This window comes from Tachyglossus aculeatus, chromosome 1 (genome assembly GCF_015852505.1).
Source record: "Tachyglossus aculeatus isolate mTacAcu1 chromosome 1, mTacAcu1.pri, whole genome shotgun sequence".
Taxonomy (NCBI): domain Eukaryota; kingdom Metazoa; phylum Chordata; class Mammalia; order Monotremata; family Tachyglossidae; genus Tachyglossus; species Tachyglossus aculeatus.
Window position 1 is genome coordinate 73,567,908 of NC_052066.1, and position 23,600 is coordinate 73,591,507.

A 23,600-nucleotide genomic window follows, 5' to 3' on the forward strand; every position below is an offset into this window, starting at 1 on the left:
CTCTACACAGAATCTAAAAATATAAAATAGTGGGTAACATAAAACAGTGGGTAACGGGAAAATCTTTTGTCTGACTCTACCCATCTTCTGTGATTGTAGTCACTTAAAATCTCAACATTTTCTGGGATGCAAATATCAAATGATCAATTAGCGACATTAAAATGATAAATCTCTCTCGTAAAGCAGGAAACTATAATAATTCATCAATCGTATTTATTGAGCGCTTACTGTAACTCCATCTATAATTCCATAGAAGGACTTCGATTTCCTAGTTGTCATTTCCCCTTTCCTCCACTGAGGTTATTTCTTTTCATGTCTCCAGACCTGATGGAAATCTTAATGCTTAGAGTACATAGAGAACAAAACCTACAGAAAACTTGAGGTCCACAACCCAAGTGAAAAATACCACATTTAATTGAGACAAAACAGTAACATAGAAAAAGCCGGGTGACGGGCACCTTTGTGTCGAGAGATCATAGAGCTACTTCATCTCGAGTCTTGATTGCACCACTATGACTTCAAATGTTCAGAAGGGACAAAAATTCCTAGATTCCTAGCTCCCCGAAGAATCACATTCCACATTTACTCAAACCAGAGATTAGGAATTTCTTGTAGATTCTCGGGGCAAAGATGAAGAGTGAGGGGATGGGTTCTCGGGGGAAAGCATCCCACGATCCCGTGCCGAGCGCCGACGGATGTCACGGTAAAGGAGTCCTTGCCATGTCTACGGCAGTCGAAGAGCCAGCGTACGCAACCGTCCGTGGTTAAATCGCACTGTCCGCACGACACTTGTTTCACCCTGTTCCGACCATGGAAGGCCAAACTGAAGTGATTCTTTCCGCTACTGGGGTTTGTGCTTTTCGGAGTTGCGGAGGAACAGTTAGAACTTCTTCCTCTGGTTTTCCTGAGGCTTTAGTGTTTGCGGCTAATACTGGAAGCTTCGCTTGGTCTGGATATCTTCAAGAATCTGCTGAAGCTCCTCGTCTTCAAATCGACCTTCCAGGCTGCCAGTACAGGGAAAAAAAATCAAAGCCACACAAAAACCGAAGGGCAAACTTTGCGATGAGCGATAAGGTGAAACTTCAATAGCCAATTTTCTATATAGCACTTGTCACGCGACTATCTTACCTCCTTCCCTTCCCCACAGCACCTCTATATATGTATATATGTTTGTACATATTTATTACTCTATTTATTTATTTATTTTACTTGTACAAAACCAAAGGGCAAACTTAGCGATGAGCGATAAGGTGAAACTTCAATAGCCAATTTTCTATATAGCACTTGTCACGCGACTATCTTACCTCCTTCCCTTCCCCACAGCACCTGTATATATGTATATATGTTTGTACATATTTATTACTCTATTTATTTATTTATTTTACTTGTACAAAACCGAAGGGCAAACTTAGCGATGAGCGATAAGGTGAAACTTCAATAGCCAATTTTCTATATAGCACTTGTCACGCGACTATCTTACCTCCTTCCCTTCCCCACAGCACCTCGATATATGTATATATGTTTGTAAATATTTATTACTCTATTTATTTATTTATTTTACTTGTACAAAACCAAAGGGCAAACTTAGCGATGAGCGATAAGGTGAAACTTCAATAGCCAATTTTCTATATAGCACTTGTCACGCGACTATCTTACCTCCTTCCCTTCCCCACAGCACCTGTATATATGTATATATGTTTGTACATATTTATTACTCTATTTATTTATTTATTTTACTTGTACAAAACCGAAGGGCAAACTTAGCGATGAGCGATAAGGTGAAACTTCAATAGCCAATTTTCTATATAGCACTTGTCACGCGACTATCTTACCTCCTTCCCTTCCCCACAGCACCTCTATATATGTATATATGTTTGTACATATTTATTACTCTATTTATTTATTTATTTTACTTGTACAAAACCAAAGGGCAAACTTAGCGATGAGCGATAAGGTGAAACTTCAATAGCCAATTTTCTATATAGCACTTGTCACGCGACTATCTTACCTCCTTCCCTTCCCCACAGCACCTCTATATATGTATATATGTTTGTACATATTTATTACTCATTTATTTTACTGGTACATATCTATTCTATTTATTTTATTTTGTTAGTACGCTTGGTTTTGTTCTCTGTCTCCCCCCTTTTAGACTGTGAGCCCACTGTTGGGTAGGGACTGTCTCTCTATGTTGCCAATTTGTACTTCCCAAGCGCTTAGTCCAGTGCTCTGCACACAGTAAGCGCTCAATAAATACGATTGATGATGATGATGATGATAATGGAAAGGAGAACAAGCGAGAAGCTCTCCACTGCCTCCCTTCCAGACTTTAGCAATCCGACCTGACTGTTCCACTGCCACAGATTTAGTGTTTGGGAAAAGATATTTCAGACCGCATTCTGCCCGGACCCGAAGCCGTCTCACCTTGGAATCAGGGCCTTGGCTTCCTCGGCTGTCTCAGGGCAAAGATTGGCTAAACAGGCCAACTCGAATTTATGGAGCTTCTTCTGGAGCAGCAAGCTGCACAAAGTCAAGAGATATATTTTTTTTTTTAACGTGGCAAAGAACGTACCCGACTTCCAAAGGGGAGGGCGTAAGGGAAAGCAATTTAAGAACGCAGAACTCCATCACTGAGTGCTCCCATTAGGATATCCTGAAAATTCCACAACTTCCGATTAATAACAACAATTATGGTATTTGTTAAGCGCTTACTGCGTGCCAGGCATCCTTCTAAGCGCTGGAGCTGATATGAGATAAATGGGTTGGACACAGTCCCGGTCCCACATACACTCACAGTTTTAATCCCCAGTTTACAGATGAGGGAATTGAGGCCCAGAGAAGTGAAGCGAGGCGACCATCGCTCTCCCTGCCCCGCATCCCGGCACTCAATAAATCATCGATTGATTGATGATTGATCCATCCCCAGGCCCTAGCCGCAAGGGAAAGACGCTGCCCTGGCCCAGCCTGACAACCTACGCGTCAAGCAAAAACTCCTCACCCTCCGCCTCAAGGCTGTCCATCCCCTCGCCCCCTCCTACCTCACCTCCCTTCTCTCCTTCTCCAGCCCAGCCCGCACCCTCCGCTCCTCTGTCGCTAATCTCCTCACCGTACCTCGTTCTCGCCTGTCCCACCATCGACCCCCAGCCCACGTCATCCCCCTGGCCTGGAATGCCCTCCCTCCCTCCGCACATCCGCCAAGCTCGCTCTCTTCCTCCCTTCAAAGCCCTCCTGAGAGCTCACCTCCTCCAGGAGGCCTTCCCACACTGAGCCCCCTTTTTCCTCTCCTCCTCCCCATCCTTCCCGCCCTATCTCCTTCCCCTCCCCACAGCACCTGTATATATACTTGTACAGATTTATTACTCTATTTTACTTGTACATATTTACTATTCAATTTATTTTGTTAATGACGTGCATTTAGCTTTAATTCTATTTGTTCTGACGTCTTGACACCTGTCCACTTGTTTTGCTGCTGTCTCCCCCTTCTAGACTGTGAGCCCGCTGTTGGGTAGGGACCGTCTCTGTATGTTGCCAACGTGTACTTCCCAAGCACTTAGTCGTGCTCTGCACAAAGTAAGCGCTTAATAAATACGATTGAATGAATGAATGGTGACCGTAGTGACGCGCTCCGGCCTGGGGAAAGGACTCAACCACCCCCAGCCCATCTGCCAAACTTTCACGACGACGGGCAGTCGTCCTGGCCGCAGCTGCGAGGGCTCACCTGAGATACCTGCAGCCTAAAATCCGATCCTCCAAACACGTTTCTCTTCATCTCTGGGTTTGTATTTTGTACAATGCTCCGCACATAAAAAGCCCTCAATAAATACGATCCCTCAATAAATACTACTGACCGGTTGGTCATCTTTCTTTACGTGTCTGTCACCAACACTCCCCACTCGTCCTTAGACTGTGGACCGCTTGAAGCCGAGGAGTATAGCTACATCTCATCTACATCTCATCTCATGTTGCCAACTTGTCCTTCCCAAGCGCTTAGTACAGTGCTCTGCACACAGTAAGCGCTCAATAAATAGGATCGAATGAATGAATGAATCTACCCTGTACGCTCATCCTCTAGACTTTAAGCTCGTTGTGGGCAGGGAACGTTTCCACCACCTTTGTTGTACTCTTAGGACAGTGCTCTGCACATAGTAAGTGCTCAGTAATAATAATAATGATGGCATTTATTAAGCGCTTACTATGTGCAAAGCACTGTTCTAAGCGCTGGGGAGGTTACAAGGTGATCAGGTGGTCCCACGGGGGGCTCACAGTCTTCACCCCCATTTTACAGAGGAGGTAACTGAGGCCCAGAGAAGTGAAGTGACTTGCCCAAAGTCACACAGCTGACAATTGGCGGAGCCGGGATTGGAACCCATGACCTCTGACTCCAAAGCCCGGGCTCTTTCTACTGAGCCACACTGCTCAGTGGTACACCACTGATTATGCATTTCTTTGCCAGTGCTCAGTGTTTTGCACATAATAAGCGCTAAATACCATTACCGCGAGGTCCCTGCATGTGTTGTTAACAATAAAAAAAGAGCCAAGATGGCTGTACTTCCCAAGCGCTTAGTACAGCGCTCTGCACACAGTAAGTGCTCAATAAATATGATTGAACGAATGAAAGCTTGGGCAAAAAGAGTAGGGAACTGGCCAGTGGAACAGCTTCCAATACTGTGAGCCCACTGTTGGGTAGGGACCGTCTCTATATGTTGCCAACTTGTACCTCCCAAGCGCTTAGTACAGTGCTCTGCACACAGTAAGCGCTCAATAAATACGATTGACTGATTGATTAGGATGGCTGGATCCAGCCACCTATCCACGTTAGAGACAGCAGTATCCTTAAGGGACTCCATCGTCCTTTGCCTGAAGCTTCATTTGTTCCACTCATCTCACGACCCTTCGAAATCCCCTTTTTTTAATCTTTTCGACATGCTCCCGAACTTTTCTGGTTTTCCGTTCCATAACGCCGACATGAAAAATATTTCATTTCTTGATTAAAGTTCTCTGGACTGCACCTTCAGCTCTTAGAAGGAAAGGTAATGTAATTAAAAAAATACATATATATTAAATTGGATGGTAGAAAACTATCATCTAGTCCTTATTCTTTGGATTAGTGACTGTAAAGTAGTGACTGTAGAGAAGCAGCGTGGCTCAGTGGAAAGAGCCCGGGCTTTGGGGTCAGAGGTCATGGGTTCAAATCCCGGCTCTGCCAACTGTCAGCTGTGTGACTTTGGGCAAGTCACTTAACTTCTCTGGGCCTCAGTTACCTCATCTGTAAAATGGGGATTAACACTGTGAGCCCCACGTGGGACAACCTGATCACCTTGTAACCTCCCCAGCGCTTAGAACAGTGCTTTGCACACAGTAAGCGCTTAATAAATGCCATTATTATTATTATTATTAATCAATCAATCAGTCAATCATATTTATTGAGCGCTATGTGCAGAGCACTGTACTAAGCGCTTGGGAAGTACAAATTGGCAACATAATTATAAAACATAAATTATAGTATAAATTAATTATATAATATAATATAAATTGTAATATATTATTATTAGTCTTAACGTTAAGACTCTTCTTGAAAAAGCAGAGAAACACTTCATACATCTATATAGAAATTGGCTGGGGCAACTCCTGGAACCCCCGATCACAAATCTCTGATCGTATTTTTCCATATTATTATTATTAATAATAATAATAACTATGGCATTTATTAAGCTCTTACTATGTGTAAAGCACTTCTAAGCACTGGGGAGGTTGCAAGGTGATCGTGTTGTCCCACGGGGGGCTCACGGTCTTAATCCCCATTTTCCAGATGAGGTCACTGAAGCACAGAGAAGTGAAGTGACTTGCCCAGAGTCACCCAGCTGACAATTGGCAGAGCCGGGATTCAAACCCATGACCTCTGACTCCAAAGCCCGGGCTCTTTCCACTGAGCCACGCTGCCTTTCTGCTTCTCTTAAGCTTCACAAGAAGCTTCTGCTTCTCTTAATAAATGAACTGGCAGCGGGGCCCAGGGGTCGGAAGGAACTGAGTTCTACTCCCAGCACCGCCACTTGTCTGCTGTGTGACCCTGGGCAAGTCACTTCACTTCTCAGTTACCCATATGTAAAGTGGGGATTAAGACTGTGAGCCCCCCCGTGGGACGACCTGATTACCTTGTAACCTCCCCAGCGCTCAGAACAGTGCTTTGCACATAGTAAGCGCTTAATAAATGCCATCAAAAAAAAAAGACCACGAGTCCCATGTGGGACACGGATTGTGTCTAACCTGATTCGCTTGAGTCTATCCCAGCATATAATAATAATAATAATAATAATAATAATGGCATTTATTAAGTGCTTACTGTGTGCAAAGCACTGTTCTAAGCGCTGGGGAGGTTAAGGTGATCAGGCTGTCCCACGTAGGGCTCACAGTCTTCACCCCCATTTTACAGTTGAGGGAACTGAGGCACAGAGAAGTGATGCTTGAAAAAGCATTCCAGCAGTGTGCTTTCCAATAACAACAATAGTGGCATTTATTAAGCGCTTACTACGTGCAAAGCACTGTTCTAAGCGCTGGGGAGGTTAAGGTGATCAGGTTGTCCCACGTGGGGCTCACAGTCTTCACCCCCATTTTGCAGTTGAGGGAACTGAGGCACAGAGAAGTGATAATTGAAAAAACATTCCTGCAGTGTGCTTTCCAATAACAATGGCATTTATTAAGCGCTTACTATGTGCAAAGCACTGTTCTAAGCGCTGGGGAGGTTACAAGGTGATCAGGTTGTCCCACGGGGGGCTCACAGTCTTCACCCCCATTTCACAGTTGACAGAACTGAGGCACAGAGAAGTGATACTTGAAAAAGCATTCCTGCAGTGTGCTTTCCAATAACAATGGCATTTATTAAGCGCTTACTATGTGCAAAGCACTGTTCTAAGTGCTGGGGAGGTTACAAGGTGATCAGGTTGTCCCACAGGGGGGCTCACCGTCTTCATCCCCATTTTACAGATGAGGGAACTGAGGCCCAGAGAAGTGAAGTGACTGGCCCAAAGTCACCCAGCTGACAAGTGGGGGAGCCGGGATTCGAACCCACGTCCCCTGACTCCAAAGCCCGGGCTCTTTCCACTGAGCCGCGCTGCTTTCCAGTCATTTCGCGGTCGCGTTACAGCACCGCATCTCCCTGTTCGTTCGTTCCCTTCTACCTGCAGCGCATTTTCAAATATTAAGCTCCGGCAGGAGGGACCCGTACTCACCTGCGGACGCTGGCGATGGTTTCCCTGTTTTTGAAACGGCTGAAGCGGGCGGTGTAGTTCAAAGTCTTCATAAAAACCTCCGAAAGCTCCTGTTCGTCCTCCGCACTCTCATTCTGCTGCTTGCGATGTTCCAGGAGCATGTGGACTTCCGAATTTAGAAGCGTCTCCGCCGTTTCAAACTCTACAAATCAATCAATCGTATTTACTGAGCGCTTGCTGTGCGCAGAGCACTGTACTAAGCGCTTGGGAAGTACAAGTTGGCGACGGAGGTGGGAATCAGTACCAAAACCCCCTTTTAATCGGCTCCGTCGGATGTCCACGGAAATGGAACGGGTAGTTTGTGGGCACCTAGGTGCTGAGGTGGCGTTTAAATGCCGAGGAGGCGGTTGGGATGGAGGAGAGAAACAGGAACGGGGACGTATTCCTGGAAACCAGGAATTCCTGGAAGGGCTTCGAAGATTGGGAGAGTTGCGGTCCGGCAGATCCGAAGCGGGGAGGAGGGAGTTTCAGGCAGGAGGAAAGTTCGACGTGATAAAGTCATTCAATCGCATTGATTTGTTTATTACTAATTACAAATATATATAATATATATTATTTATTTATATTAATGCCCGTCTCCCCCTCTGGATGGTCCACGTGCTCTATAAAATACATATTTCATCAATCGTAGTTATGGAGCGCTTACTATGTGCAGAGCACTGTACTAATATATATATTTATATTAATGCCCGTCTCCCCCTCTGGATGGTCCACGTGCTCTATAAAACACATACTTCATCAATCGTATTTATTGAGCGCTTACTTTGTGCAGAGCACTGTACTAATAAATATATATTTATATTAATGCCCGTCTCCCCCTCTGGATGGTCCACGTGCTCTACAAAATATATATTTATATTAACGCCCGTCTCCCCCTCTGGGTGGTCCACGTGCTCTATAAAATACATACTTCATCAATCGTATTTATTGAGCGCTTACTACGTGCAGAGCACTGTACTAAGATATATTTATATTAATGCCCGTCTCCCCCTCTGGATGGTCCACGTGCTCTATAAAATATGTATTTATATTAACACCCGTCTCCCCCTCTGGATGGTCCACGTGCTCTATAAAATACACATTTCATCAATCGTATTTATTGAGCGCTTACTACGTGCAGAGCACTGTACTAAGATATATTTATATTAATGCCCGTCTCCCCCTCTGGATGGTCCACGTGCTCTTGGTAGGAAATGCAGCTACCAACTCTTCTGCGTTGGACATTCATTCATTCATTCATTCATTCAATCGTATTTATTGAGCGCTTACTGCGTGCAGGGCACTGTACTAAGCGCGTGGGAACTCCAAGTTGGCAACATCTAGAGACGGTCCCTACCCGACAGCGGGCTCCCAGTCTAGAAGGGGGAGACAGACGACACAACAAAACATATTAACAAACTAAAATAAATAGAAGAAATATGTACAAATAAAATAGAGTAATAGATACGTACGAACATATATACATATATACAGGTGCTGTAAGGAGGGGAAGGAAGTGGGATTCATTCATTCAATCGCTGAGTTGGTTGACATGTTCCCTGCCCATAAGGAGCTTAAAGTCTAGAGAGGGGACACAGACATTAATGCAAATAAGTGCACTTAATTCTGGATATGTAAAAAAAAAAAAGTGCTATGGGGCTGAGGGAGGGGTGAATAAAGTGTGCAAATCCTAGTGGAAGGGCAACGCCATCCACCTCCGCATAATAATAATAAAAACGATGGCATTTATGAAGCGCTTACTATGTCTCCCAAGCACTCAGCCCAGTGCTTGGGAGAAAGCCCACAGAAAGCACTCAAGAAACACCAATCAATTGTATTTATTGAGCGCCTACTGCGTGCAGAGCACTGTACTAAGCGCTTGGGAAGTACAAGCTGCTACCGCTGGTGCTTGATGAGGAAAGAGCTCATCAAGTTGGCCTGAGGGGAATGAAGAGGGTGAGCGATGCGAGAAGAGAGTGTGCCCTGCACCCAATAAGACCCCCCAATAAATACGTTCATTGATCTCCATCTCCTTCTTCCCTGATCCCTCTAAATCTACAGGGGGCTGACACGACCGAGATTTCTTCTGGGAGAATAGACGCATCAATAGCAACAGTATTAATAATAATAATAATAATAATAATAATAATAATAATGGCATTTGTTAAGCGCTTACTATGTGCAAAGCACTGTTCTAAGCGCTGGGAAGGATACAAGGTGATCAGGCTGTCCCCCATGGGGCTCTCAGTCATCATCATCGTCATCATCGTCAATCGTATTTATTGAGCACTTACTGTGTGCAGAGCACTGTAGTAAGCGCTTGGGAAGTACAAGTTGGCAACATATAGAGGCAGTCCCTACCCAACAGTGGGCTCACAGTCTAGAAGGGGGAGACAAGTCAATCCCCATTTTACAGACGAGGTAACTGAGGCTCAGAGAAGTTGCGTGACTCGCCCAAAGTCACACAGGTGACAATTGGCGGAGTCAGGATTCGAACCCATGACCTGACTCCAAAGCCTGGGCTCTTTCCACTGAGCCACGCTGCTTCTCTGAGCACTACTGAGTATTACTGAGCACTTACTGATTATGTACTGAGCGTTTGGGAGAGTTCGGTACAACAGAGGGCTTAGACGCGTTTCCTTCCCAGTCGGTCATATTCACTGGGCGTCTACTGTGTACCGAGCAGCGTACTAAGCCAACTTGTACTTCCCAAGCGCTTAGTACAGTGCTTGGCACACAGTAAGCACTCAATAAATATGATTTATTGATTAAGTGCTTGGGACAGTACAATGTAACAATACAACAGACGCATTCCCTGCCCACAACGAGCTCACGGTGTAGAGAATGAGCTTACATTCATTCAGTTGTATTTATTGAGCGCTTACTGTGTGCAGGGCACTGTACTAAGCGCTTGGGAAGTGCAGGTTGGCAACATATAGAGACGGTCCCTACCCAGCTTACACTTGGAGAAGCAGCGTGGCTCACTGGAAAGGGCACGGGCTTTGGAGTCAGAGGTCACGGGTTCAAATCCCGACTCCGTCAGCTGTGAGACAGTGGGCAAGTCACCCCCCATCTTACCTCCTTCTCTTCCCCACAGCACCTGTATATATGTTTGTACATATTTATTACTCTATTTATTTATTCATTTTACTTGTACATATCTATTCTACTTATTTTATTTTGTTAGTATGTTTGATTTTGTTCTCTGTCTCCCCCTTTTAGACTGTGAGCCCACTGTTGGGTAGGGACCGTCTCTATACGTTGCCAACTTGGACTTCCCAAGCGCTTAGTGCAGTGCTCTGCACACAGTAAGCGCTCAATAAATACGATTGACTGATTGATTGATTCTCTGGGCCTCAGTTACCACGTCTAGAAAATGGGGATTAAAACTGTGAGCCCCCCTTGGGATAAGTTGATCACCTTGTAACCTCCCCAGCGCTTAGAACAGTGCTTTGCACATAGTATGCGCTTAACAAATACCATCATTATTATTATTATTATTACACTTAAGCTTGGCCGGGGAACCTTTGGACAGTCGGGAGCATCACTTGAAGCCGAGAAGCGGCTTCTCCATTTCCTTCCCGATCCCCCAGGGTGGCGGTTGGGGGGGGTCTGTTACAGGGACCCGGCCCCCTCCGGAGAGGGCCAGCCAACCCGCCGGGTGGGAAATGAGGAGCAGCAAGGCTCCGCAGGAAAAGAGCCCGGGCTTTGGAGTCAGGGGTCACGGGTTCAAATCCCGGCCCCGCCAACTGTCAGCTGGGTGACTCTGGGCAAGTCGCTTCACTTCTCTGGGCCTCACCTGTAAAAGCCAGCTCTCTTCCTCCCTTCAAAGCCCTTCCTGAGAGCTCACCTCCTCCAGGAGGCCTTCCCACACTGAGCCCCCTCCTTCCCCTCCCCACAGCACCTGTATATATGTTTGTACGTATTTATTCATTCATTCAATTGTGTTTATTGAGCGCTTACTGTGTGCAGAGCACTGGACTGAGCACTTGGGAAGTCCAAGTTGGCAACATACAGAGACGGTCCCTACCCAACATTCATTCATTCATTCAATCGTATTTATTGAGCGCTTACTGCGTGCAGAGCACTGGACTAAGCGCTTGGGAAGTCCACGTTGGCAACATACAGAGACAGTCCCTACCCAACTGTGGGCTCACAGTCTAGAAAGGGGAGACAGAGAACAAAACATATTAACAAAAGAAAATGAATAGAATAGATATGGATTCTATTTTACACCTGAGGCCAGAGGATTTATTATTCTATTTATTTTATTTCGTTAATATGTTTTGTTTTGTTGTCTGTCTCCCCCTTCTAGACTGTGAGCTCGCTATCGGGTAGGGGCCGTCTCTAGATGTTGCCAACTTGGACTTCCCAAGCGCTGAGTCCGGTGCTCTGCACACAGTAAGCGCTCAATAAATACGATTGATTGATTGATTAAAATGGGGATGAAGACTGTGAGCCCCACGAGGGACAACCTGATCACCTTGCAACCTCCCCAGCGCTTAGGACGGTGCTTTGCACGTAGTAAGCGCTTCAGAAATGCCATTAAAAAAAAAATGAGGGGAACCCAGGAAGCAGCCAGGAGGCTGCAATAAATACGATTGATTGATTGACTGACGGAATTTGAAACGGGGGAGAAGCTTCTAAATTCCGAAGTCCACACGCTCCTAGAACATCGCGAGCAGGGAAGCAACAGGGGTGGGAAAGATCCCAGCGGGAGCTAGCAGGCTAGGAGATGGCTGGCCAAGAAAGAGGAGCTGATGGGGAGGAAGGGGATGCAGAAGGGGGACGGGAGGCGCTGCGGGGCTCCCAGGCCCGGCTTGGGGAGAAGTAACGGCAGGGCTTCCAGTCCCAGGTGAGTTTGGGGTGACGAGGGGGAAACAGCCGGGCTTCCAGTGCCGCTTTGGGGGGCAGCGATGGCAGGGCTGCCAGTCCCGGCTCGGGGCGGTGGGCGATCACAGGGCTGCCAGTCCCGGCTGGGGATGGGCATTCCTTCACTCAGTCTTATTTACTGAGTGCTTACTGTGTGCACTTCACTGTACTAGGCGCTTGGGAGAGTACAACGATAAACAGACAAGTCCCTGCCCGCGAGTTAAATAATAATAATAAAAACGATGGTATTTGTTAAGCGCTTACTATGTGCAAGCACTGTTCTAAGCTGTCAGTAGGGCTCTGAAGGGAGGAAGAGAGCTAGCTTGGCGGATGTGCGGAGGGAGGGCATTCCAGGCCGGGGGTCGACAGTGGGACAGGCGAGAACGAGGCCCGGTGAGGAGATTAGCGGCAGAAGAGCGGAGGGTGCGGGCTGGGCTGGAGAAGGAGAGAAGGGAGGGGAGGTAGGAAGGGGCGAGGTGATGGACGGCCTTGAAGCCGAGAGTGAGGGGTTTTTGCTTGATTCGTAGGTTGACAGGCAACCACTGGATATTTTTGAGGAGGGGAGTAACATGCCCAGAGCGTTTCTGCACAGAGATGATCCGGGCAGCAGTGTGAAGTATAGACTGAAGTGGGGAGAGACAGGAGGATGGGAGATCAGAGAGGAGGCTGTTAAAGTAATCCAGTCGGGATAGGATGAGAGATTGAACCAGCAAGGTAGTGGTTTGGATGGAGAGGAAAGGGCAGATCTTGGCGATGTTGCAGACGTGAGATTGGCAGGTTTTGGAGACGGACTGGATGTGAGGGGTGAATGAGAGAGCGGAGTCGAGGATGACACCAAGGGTGCGGGCTTGTGAGACGGGAAGGACGGTAGTGCCGTCTACAGTGATGGGAAACTCAGGGAGAGGGCAGGGTTTGGGAGGGAAGACAAGGAGTTCGGTTTTGGACATACTGAGTTTTAGATGGCGAGCAGGCATCCAGATGGAGATGTCCTGAAGGCAGGAGGAGATGCGAGCCTGAAGGGAGGGAGAGGGAGCAGGGGCAGAGATGTAGATTTGGGTGTCATCAGCGTAGGGATGACAGTTGAAGCCGTGGGAGCGAATGAGGTCACCAAGGGAGTGCGTGTAGATCGAGAACAGAAGGGGACCAAGAACCGACCCTTGAGGAACCCCTACAGTAAGGGGATGGGAGGAGGAGGAGGAGGAGCCCACAAAGGAGACTGAGAATAAACGGCCCGAGAGATAAGAGGAGAACAGGAAGAGGACAGAGTCTGTGAAGCCAAAGTCGGATAGCGTGTTGAGGAGAAGGGGGTGGTCCACAGTGTCAAAGGCAGCTGAGAGGTCGAGGAGGATTAGGATAGAGTAGGAGCCGTTGGATTTGGCAAGAAGGAGGTCGTTGGTGACCTTTGAAAGGGCAGTTTCCGTGGAGTTTTGGGGATGGAAGCCAGAATGGAGGGGGTCGAGGAGAGAGTTGGCGTTGAGGAATTCGAGGCAGCGAGTGTAGATGACTCATTCTAGGATTTTGGAGAGGAAGGTAGGAGAGAGATAGGGCGATAACTAGAAGGTGAGGTGGGGTCAAGAGAGGGTTTTTTTAGGATGGGGGAGACGTGGGCAGGTTTGAAGGCAGAGGGGAAGGAACCAGTGGAGAGTGAGGGGTTGAAGATGGAAGTTAAGTAGGGGAGGAGGGATGGGGCGAGAGATTTGATAAGATGAGAGGGAATGGGGTCTGAAGCACAGGTGGCTGGAATAGCACTTGAGAGAAGGGAGGAGAGCTCCTCTGAAGATACTGCTGGGAAGGACGGGAGAGTAGCGGAGACGGTTAAGAGCAGGGGGGAAGGGTTGGAGAAGGGGGAGGAGTGACTTTGGGGAGCTCAGACCTGATGGCGTAACTTTTACTAATGAAGTAGGAGGCCAGATCGTTGGGGGTGAGGGATAGAGGAGGGGGAGGAACAGGGGGCCTGAGAAGGGAGTTAAATGTACGGAAGAGCTGATGGGGATGATGGGCACGGGCATAATATAATTATTATTATAGGGAGCAGGTCGGAGCGATGCAGAGCAGGAGGTCTTCCCAGACTGAGCCCCTTCCTTCCTCTCCCCTTCGTCCCCCTCTCCATCCCCCCCTTCTTACCTCCTTCCCTTCCCCACAGCACCTGTATATATGTATATATGTTTGTACATATTTATTACTCTATTTATTTATTTATTTTATTTGTACATATCTATTCTACTTATTTTATTTTGTTAGTATGTTTGGTTTTGTTCTGTCTCCCCCTTTTAGAGTGTGAGCCCACTGTTGGGTAGGGACTGTCTCTATATGTTGCCAATTTGTACTTCCCAAGTGCTTAGTACAGTGCTCTGCACATAGTAAGCGCTCAATAAATACGACTGATGATGATGATGATGAGGGAGCAGAAGGGGCGATGGCAGGATTTCATGCAATGCCCTGGGGCATCGCAGGGACCTAGAAAGTCCACAGTGGCTTCGGGGGGAGGGAGGGGGGCGTTCATTTATTCACTCGGATTTACTGTGGGGACAGCATTTTTTCATTCATTCAATCATATTTACTGAGTGCTTACTGTGTGAAAAGCACTATCCTAAGCACTTGGGAAGTACAATTCAGCAACAGAGACAATCCCTGGTCACGAGAGGGTTTTTTAAGGATGGGAGAGACGTGGGCATGTTTGAAGGCAGAGGGGAAGGAACCAGTGGAGAGTGAGCGGTTGAAGATGGAAGTTAAGGAGGGGAGAAGGGATGGAGCGAGAGATTTCATAAGATGAGAGGGAATGGGGTCAGAAGCACAGGTGGCCGGAGTAGCACTTGAGAGGAGGGAGGAGAGTTCCTCTGAGGATACCGCTGGGAAGGATGGGAGAGTAGCAGAGAGTGTTGAGAGCCGGGGGGTTGGGGAAAGGGGGGAAGAGACTTTGGGGAGGTCGGACCTGATGGATTTAATTTTATTAACAAAGTAGGAGGCCAGATCGTTGGGGGTGAGGGAAGGAGGAGGGGAAGGAACAGGGGGCTGTTTATTGAGTGCTTACTGTGTACAGAGCACTGTACTAAGTGCTTGGGAAGTCCAAGTTGGCAACATCTAGAGACAGTCCCTACCCAACAATGGGCTCACAGTCTAGAAGGGGGAGACAGAGAACAAAACAAGTAGACAGGTGTCAATACCATCAGAACAGAGTTATAGCAACATGCACATCATTAATGAAGTGTAGCAAATATGTACACATAAAATAGAATAATAGATATGTACAAATATACACAAGTGCTGAGGGGAGGGGAGGGGGGTAGGGCAGAGGGAGGGAGGCGGGCGATGGGAAGGAGGAGGAGCAGAGGAAAATGGGGGGCTGAGTGTGGGAAGGCCTCCTGGAGGAGGTGAGCTCTCGGCAGGGCTTTGAAGGGAGGAAGAGAGCCAGCTTGGCGGATGTGCGGAGGGAGGGCATTCCAGACCATCTCTATATGTTGCCAACTTGTACTTCCCAAGCGCTTAGTACAGTGCTCTGCACACAGTAAGCGCTCAATGAATACAACTGAATGAATGAATGAACTGGGCACAGGGAAGCACTGCATAGGGAAGCAGCGTGGCTCAGTGGAAGGAGCCTGGGCTTGGAGTCAGAGGTCATGGGTTCAAATCCCAGCTCCGCCAATTGCCAGCTGTGTGGCTTTGGGCGAGCCACTTAACTTCTCTGTGCGTCAGTTCCCTCATCTGTAAAATGGGGATGAAAACTGTGAGCCCGCTGCGGGACAACCTGATCACCTTGTAACCTTCCCGGCACTTAAAACAGCGCTTTGCCCATAGTAAGCTCTTAATAAATGCCATTATTATTATTATTATTATTGGGCGCTTACTGTGTGCAGAGCACTGTACTAAGCACTGGGGAAGTACAATTCGGCAACAAAGAGACAATCCCTGCCCCCAACACTGTACTAAGCGCTTGGGGAGAGTAAAATATTCATTCAGTCGTATTTATTGAGGGCTTACCGTGTGCAGAGCACTGTTCTAAGCGCTTGGGAAGTCCAAGTCGGCAACAGATAGGGACAATCCCTGCCCAACAGCGGGCTCACAGTCTAGAAGGGGGAGAGGGAGCAGACAGACATAACTACAGAGAAGTAAGTGAGAGCAATGGGCATTTAGACTGTAAGCCCACTGTTGGGTAGGGACTGTCTCTATATGTCGCCAATTTGCACTTCCCAAGCGCTTAGTACAGTGCTCTGCACACAGTAAGCGCTCAATAAATACGATTGATGATGATGCTGATGATGATGGGGGCCGCGGGGCTGGGAGGCAGAGGGATGAATACATCATACTGAATAAATTGTACTCTGAATAAATCTGAATAATAATAAATAATAATAATAATAGCATTTATTAAGCGCTTACTATGTGCAAGGCACTGTTCTAAGCGCTGGGGAGGTTACAAGGTGATCAGGTTGCCCCACGGGGGGCTCACGGTCTTCGTCCCCCTTTTACAGATGAGGGAACTGAGGCCCAGAGAAGTGAAGTGACTTGCCCAAAGTCACCCAACTGACAAGTGGCGGAGCCGGGATTTGAACCCATGACCTCTGACTCCAGAGTGCAGGCTCTTTCCACTGAGCCACGCTGCTACTTGAATGGATAAACTGTACCCTATTTGTTGCTGAATTGTAATAATAACAATAATAATGCTGGTATTAAGCGCTTACTATGTGCAAAGCACTGTTCTAAGCGCTGGGGGGAACACAAGGAGATGAGGTTGTCCCACGTGGGGCTTACAGTCTTAATCCCCATTTTACAGATGAGGGAACTGAGGCACAGAGAAGTGAAGTGACTTGCCCAAAGTCACACAGCTAAGTGGTGGAGCCGGGATTTGAACCCATGACCTCTGACTCCAGAGCGCAGGCTCTTTCCACTGAGCCACGCTGCTACTTGAATGGATAAATTGTACCCTATTTGTTGCTGAATTGTAATAATAACAATAATAATGTTGGTATTAAGCGCTTACTATGTGCAAAGCACTGTTCTAAGCGCTGGGGGGAACACAAGGAGATGAGGTTGTCCCACGTGGGGCTTACAGTCTTAATCCCCATTTTACAGATGAGGGAACTGAGGCACAGAGAAGTGAAGTGACTTGCCCAAGGTCACACAGCAGACAGGAGGGGGAGTCGGGATTCGAACCCATGACCTCTGACTCCCAAGCCCGCGCTCTTTCCACTGAGCCACGCTGCTTCTCTACTTCCCAAGTACTTAGTACAGTACTGGAGAAGCAGCGTGGTTCAATGACAAGAGCCCGGGTTTGGGAGTCTGCGGTCGTGGGTTCTAATCCCGGCTCCGCCACTTATCAGCTGGGTTACTTTGGGCAAATCACTTCACCGGGCCTCAGTTACCCATCTGTCAAATGGGGATGAAGACTGTGAGCCCCACGGGGGACAACCTGATGACCCTGTAACTCCCCCAGGGCTTAGAACAGGGCTTTGCACGTAGTAAGCCCTTAACAAATACCCTCATTATTATTATTAAGGCAGTGAGTTCCACGTGGGACACCTTAATTACCCTGTATCTACCCCAGCGCTTGACACATAGTAAGCGCTTAAGAAAAACCATTATTATTATTATTATTATTATTATAGACTGCGAGCCCACTGTTGGGTAGGGACCGTCTCTAGATGTTGCCAACTTGTACTTCCCAAGCGCTTAGTCCAGTGCTCTGCACACAGTAAGCGCTCAATAAATACGATTGATTGATTGATGATTAACTTTGAACGAGTAACTTCCCTTCTCTGGGCCTCAGTATTCTACTTATTTTACTTTGTTAATATGTTTTGTTCTGTTGTCTGTCTCCCCCTTCTAGACTGTGAGCCCGCTGTTGGGTAGGGACCCTCTCTAGATGTTGCCAACCTGGACTTCCCAAGCGCTTAGTCCAGTGCTCTGCACACAGGAAGCGCTCAATAAATACGATTGATTGATTGATGATTGACTTTGGGCAAGTCACTTCCCTTCTCTGGGCCTCAGTATTCTACTTATTTTATTTTGTTGATATGTTTTGTTGTCTGACTCCCCCTTCTAGACTGTGAGCCCACTGTTGGGTAGGGACCGTCTCTAGATGTTGCCAACTTGGACTTCCCAAGCGCTTAGTCCAGTGCTCCGCACACAGTAAGCGCTCAATAAATACGATTGATTGATTGACTTTAGGCAAGTCACTTCCCTTCTCTGGGCCTCAGTGTTCTACTTATTTTATTCTGTTACTATGATTTGTTCTGTTGTCCGTCTCCCCCTTCTAGACTGTGAGCCCGCTGTTGGGGAGGGACCGTCTCTATACGTTGCCAACTTGTCCTTCCCAAGCGCTTAGTACAGTGCTCTGCACACAGTAAGCGCTCAATGAATGAATGAATCAATCTGTCAAATGGGGATGAAGACTGTGAGGCCCCCGTGGGACAACCTGATCACCTTGGAACCTCCCCAGCGTTTAGAACAGTGCTTGGCACATAGTAAGCGCTTAATAATAATAATGATGGTATTTGCTAAGTGCTTACTATGTGCAAAGCACTATAAACACCATCATCACTATTATTATTACTATTGTTACTAAGAATGACTTAAGGAATGAAAGGAGGGAACTATGTGCAAAGAACTATAAACACCATCATTATTACAATTATTACTAAGAACGACTAAAGGAATGAAAGGAGGGAACTATGTGCAAAGCACTATAAACACCGTCATTATTATTATTACTATTATTAATAACGACTAAAGGAATGAAAGGAGGGAACTATGTGCAAAGCACTATAAACACCGTCAATATTATTATTACTATTATTACTAAGAACGACTAAAGGAATGAAAGGCGGGAACTATGTGCAAAGCACTATAAACACCGTCATTATTATTAATTATTACTGTTATTAATAACGACTAAAGGAATGAAAGGAGGGAACTATGCGCAAAGCACTATAAACACCATCATTATTATTATTACTATTATTACTAAGGACGACTAAAGGAATGAAAGGCGGGAACTATGCGCAAAGCACTATAAACACCGTCATTATTATTATTACTATTATTACTAAGAACAATTAAAGGAATGAAAGGAGGGGACTATGTGCAAAGCACTATAAACACCACCATCGTTATTATTACTTAGAATGACTAAAGGAATGAAAGGAGGGAACTATGTGCAAAGCACTATAAACACCATCATTATTATTATTACTATTATTACTAAGAACGACTAAAGGAATGAAAGGAGGGAACTATGTGCAAAGCACTACAAACACCATCATTATTATTATTACTGTTATTACTAAGAACGATTAAAGGAATGAAAGGAGGGAACTATGTGCAAAGCACTTTAAACACCACCATCGTTATTATTACTATTATTACTTAGAATGACTAAAGGAATGAAAGGAGAGAACTATGTGCAAAGCACTATAAACACCATCATTACTATTATTACCATTGTTACTAAGAACGACTAAAGGAATGAAAGGAGGGAACTATGTGCAAAGCACTATAAACACCACCATCATTATTATTACTATTATTACTAAGAACGACTAAAGGAATGGAGGGAACTATGTGCAAAGCACTATAAACACCATCGTTGTTATTAATTATTACTATTATTACTAAGAACTACTAAAGGAATGAAAGGGGGGAACTGTGCAAAGCACTAAAAACACCATCGTTATTATTATTACTATTGTTACTAAGAACGACTAAAGGAATGAAAGGAGGGAACTATGTGCAAAGCACTATAAACACCACCGTCGTTATCATTACTATTATTACTAAGAACGACTAAAGGAATGAAAGGAGGGAACTATGTGCAAAGCACTATGAACACCATCATCATTAATATTATTACTATTGTTACTAAAAACGACTAAAGGAATGAAAGGAGGGAACTATGCACAAAGCACTATAAACACCATCATTATTAGTATTACTATTATTACTAAGAACGACTAAAGAAATGAAAGGAGGGAACTATGTGCAAAGCACTATAAACACCATCGTTATTATTATTGCTATTATTACTAAGAACGACTAAAGGAATGAAAGGAGGGAACTATGTGCAAAGCACTATAAACACCATCATTGTTATTACTATTATTAATAAGAACGACTAAAGGAAAGGAAGGAACTATGCGCTAAGCACTATAAACACCACCATTATTATCATCACAATTATTACTAAGAACGACTAAAGGAATGAAAGGAGGGAACTATGTGCAAAGCACTTTAAACACCGCCATTATCATTAATTATTACTATTATTACTAAGAACAACTAAAGGAATGAAAGGAGGGCACTATGTGCATAGCACTATAAACACCATCATTATTATCAATTATTACTATTGTTACTAAGAACGACTAAAGGAATGAAAGGAGGGAACTATGTGCAAAGCACTTTAAACACTGCCATTATCATTAATTATTACTATTATTACTAAGAACAACTAAAGGAATGAAAGGAGGGAACTATGTGCATAGCACTATAAACACCATCATTATTATCAATTATTACTATTGTTACTAAGAACGACTAAGGAATGAAAGGAGGGAACTATGTGCACAGCACTAAAAACACCATCATTATTATTAATTATTACTATTGTTACTAAGAACGACTAAAGGAATGAAAGGAGGGAACTATGTGCAAAGCACTATAAACACTGTCATTATTATTAATCATTACTATTATTAATAACGACTAAAGGAATGAAAGGAGGGAACTATGTGCAAAGCACTATAAACACCACCATCATTATTATTACTATTATTATTAAGAACGACTAAAGGAATGAAAGGAGGGAACTACGTGCAAAGCACTATAAACACCATCATTATTAGTATTACGATTGTTACTAAGAGAGACTAAAGGGATGAAAGGAGGGAACTACGTGCAAAGCACTATAAACACCATCGTTATTATTAATTATTACTATTATTACGAAGAACGACTAAAGGAATGAAAGGAGGGAACTATGTGCAAAGCACTATAAACAACACCATCATTATTAGTATTACGATTGTTACTAAGAACGACTAAAGGGATGAAAGGAGGGAACTAGGTGCAAAGCACTATAAACACCATCACTATTATTATTACTATTTCTATTAATAACGACTAAAGGAATGAAAGGCGGGAACTACATGCAAAGCACTATAAACACCATCATCATTAGTATTACGATTGTTACTAAGAACGACTAAAAGGATGAAAGGAGGGAACTATGTGCAAAGCACTATAAACACCATCGTTATTATTAATTATTACGATTATTACTAAGAACGACTAAAGGAATGAAAGGAGGGAACTATGTGCAAAGCACTATAAACACCGTCATCATTAGTATTACGATTGTTACTAAGAACGACTAAAAGGATGAAAGGAGGGAACTATGTGCAAAGCACTATAAACACCATCGTTATTATTAATTATTACGATTATTACTAAGAACGACTAAAGGAATGAAAGGAGGGAACTATGTGCAAAGCACTATAAACACCGTCATCATTAGTATTACGATTGTTACTAAGAACGACTAAAGGGATGAAAGGAGGGAACTATGTGCAAAGCACTATAAACACCATCGTTATTATTATTATTACTATTTTTATTAATAACGACTAAAGGAATGAAAGGCGGGAACTACACGCAAAGCACTATAAACACCATCATCATTATTACGATCGTTACTAAGAACGACTAAAGGAATGAAAGGAGGGAACTATGTGCAAAGCACTATAAACACGGTCATTATTATTAATTATTACTATTATTACTAAGAAAGACTAAAGGGATGAAAGGAGGGAATTATGTGCAAAGCACTATGAACACCATCGTCATTCGTATTACGATTGTTACTAAGAACGACTAAAGGAATGAAAGGAGGGAACTAGGTGCAAAGCACTATAAACACCATTATTATTATTAATTATTACTATTATTAATAACGACTAAAGGAATGAAAGGAGGGAACTATGTGCAAAGCACTATGAACACCATCGTTATTAGTATTACGATTGTTACTAAGAACGACTAAAGGAATGAAAGGAGGGAACTATGTGCGAAGCACTATAAACACCATCGTTATTATTATTATTATTATTACTATTTCTATCAATAACGACTAAAGGAATGAAAGGCGGGAACTACATGCAAAGCACTATAAACACCATCATTATTAGTATTAAGATCGTTACTAAGAACGACTAAAGGAATGAAAGGAGGAAACTAGGTGCGAAGCACTATAAACACCATCATTATTATTAATTATTACTATTATTACTAAGAACGACTAAAGGAATGAAAGGAGGGAACTATGTGCAAAGCACTATAAACACCATCGTTATGAGTATTACGATTGTTACTAAGAACGACTAAAGGGATGAAAGGAGGGAACTACGTGCAAAGCACTATAAACCCCATCGTTATTATTATTATTATTATTACTATTTTCATTAATAACGACTAAAGGAATGAAAGGCGGGAACTACATGCAAAGCACTATAAACACCATCATCATTAGTATTACGATCGTTACTAAGAACGACTAAAGGAATGAAAGGAGGGAACTAGGTGTGAAGCACTATAAACACCATCATTATTATTAATTATTACTATTATTACTAAGAACGACTAAAGGAATGAAAGGAGGGAACTATGCGCAAAGCACTATAAACACCATTGTTATTATTAGTTATTACTATTATTAATAACGACTAAAGGAATGAAAGGAGGGAACTATGTGCAAAGCACTATGAACGCCGTCGTCATTCGTATTACGATTGTTACTAAGAACGACTAAAGGGATGAAAGGAGGGAACTAGGTGCAAAGCACTATAAACACCATCGTTAAACTATTATTATTGTTACTATTTTTATTAATAACAACTAAAGGAATGAAAGGCGGGAACTACATGCAAAGCACTATAAACACCATCATTATTAGTATTATGATCGTTACTAAGAACGACTAAAGGAATGAAAGGAGGGAACTAGGTGCGAAGCACTATAAACACCATCATTATTATTAATTATTACTATTATTACTAAGAACGACTAAAGGAATGAAAGGAGGGAACTATGTGCAAAGCACTATAAACAACATCGTTATTCGTATTACGATTGTTACTAAGAATGACTAAAGGGATGAAAGGAGGGAACTATGTGCAAAGCACTATAAACCCCATCGTTATTATTATTATTATTACAATTTTTATTAATAACGACTAAAGGAATGAAAGGCAGGAACTACATGCAAAGCACTATAAACACCATCATCATTATTATTATTACGATCGTTACTAAGAACGACTAAAGGAATGAAAGGAGGGAACTACGTGCAAAGCACTATAAACACCATCGTTATTATTATTATTATTACTATTTCTATTAATAACGACTAAAGGAATGAAAGGCGGGAACCACATGCAAAGCACTATAAACACCATCATTATCAGTATTACGATTGTTACTAAGAATGACTAAAGG

At 44.3% G+C, this 23,600-nt stretch overlaps 1 protein-coding gene across 1 annotated transcript in view; it reads right to left on the bottom strand.

The window, feature by feature from the left end:
- Positions 1-396: 396 nt before the first annotated feature.
- The window catches only part of POLR2D (RNA polymerase II subunit D), a 29,204-nt gene continuing 6,000 nt past the window's right edge, over positions 397-23,600 (bottom strand). The window contains exons 2-4 of the mRNA XM_038751933.1: positions 7,227-7,407; positions 2,425-2,520; positions 397-1,004 (exon numbers count right to left, since the gene is read on the bottom strand). Of these exons, the coding sequence (XP_038607861.1) occupies positions 926-1,004; positions 2,425-2,520; positions 7,227-7,407 (356 nt within the window). The 3' untranslated portion in view covers positions 397-925. The remainder of the gene's footprint in view (positions 1,005-2,424; positions 2,521-7,226; positions 7,408-23,600) is intronic.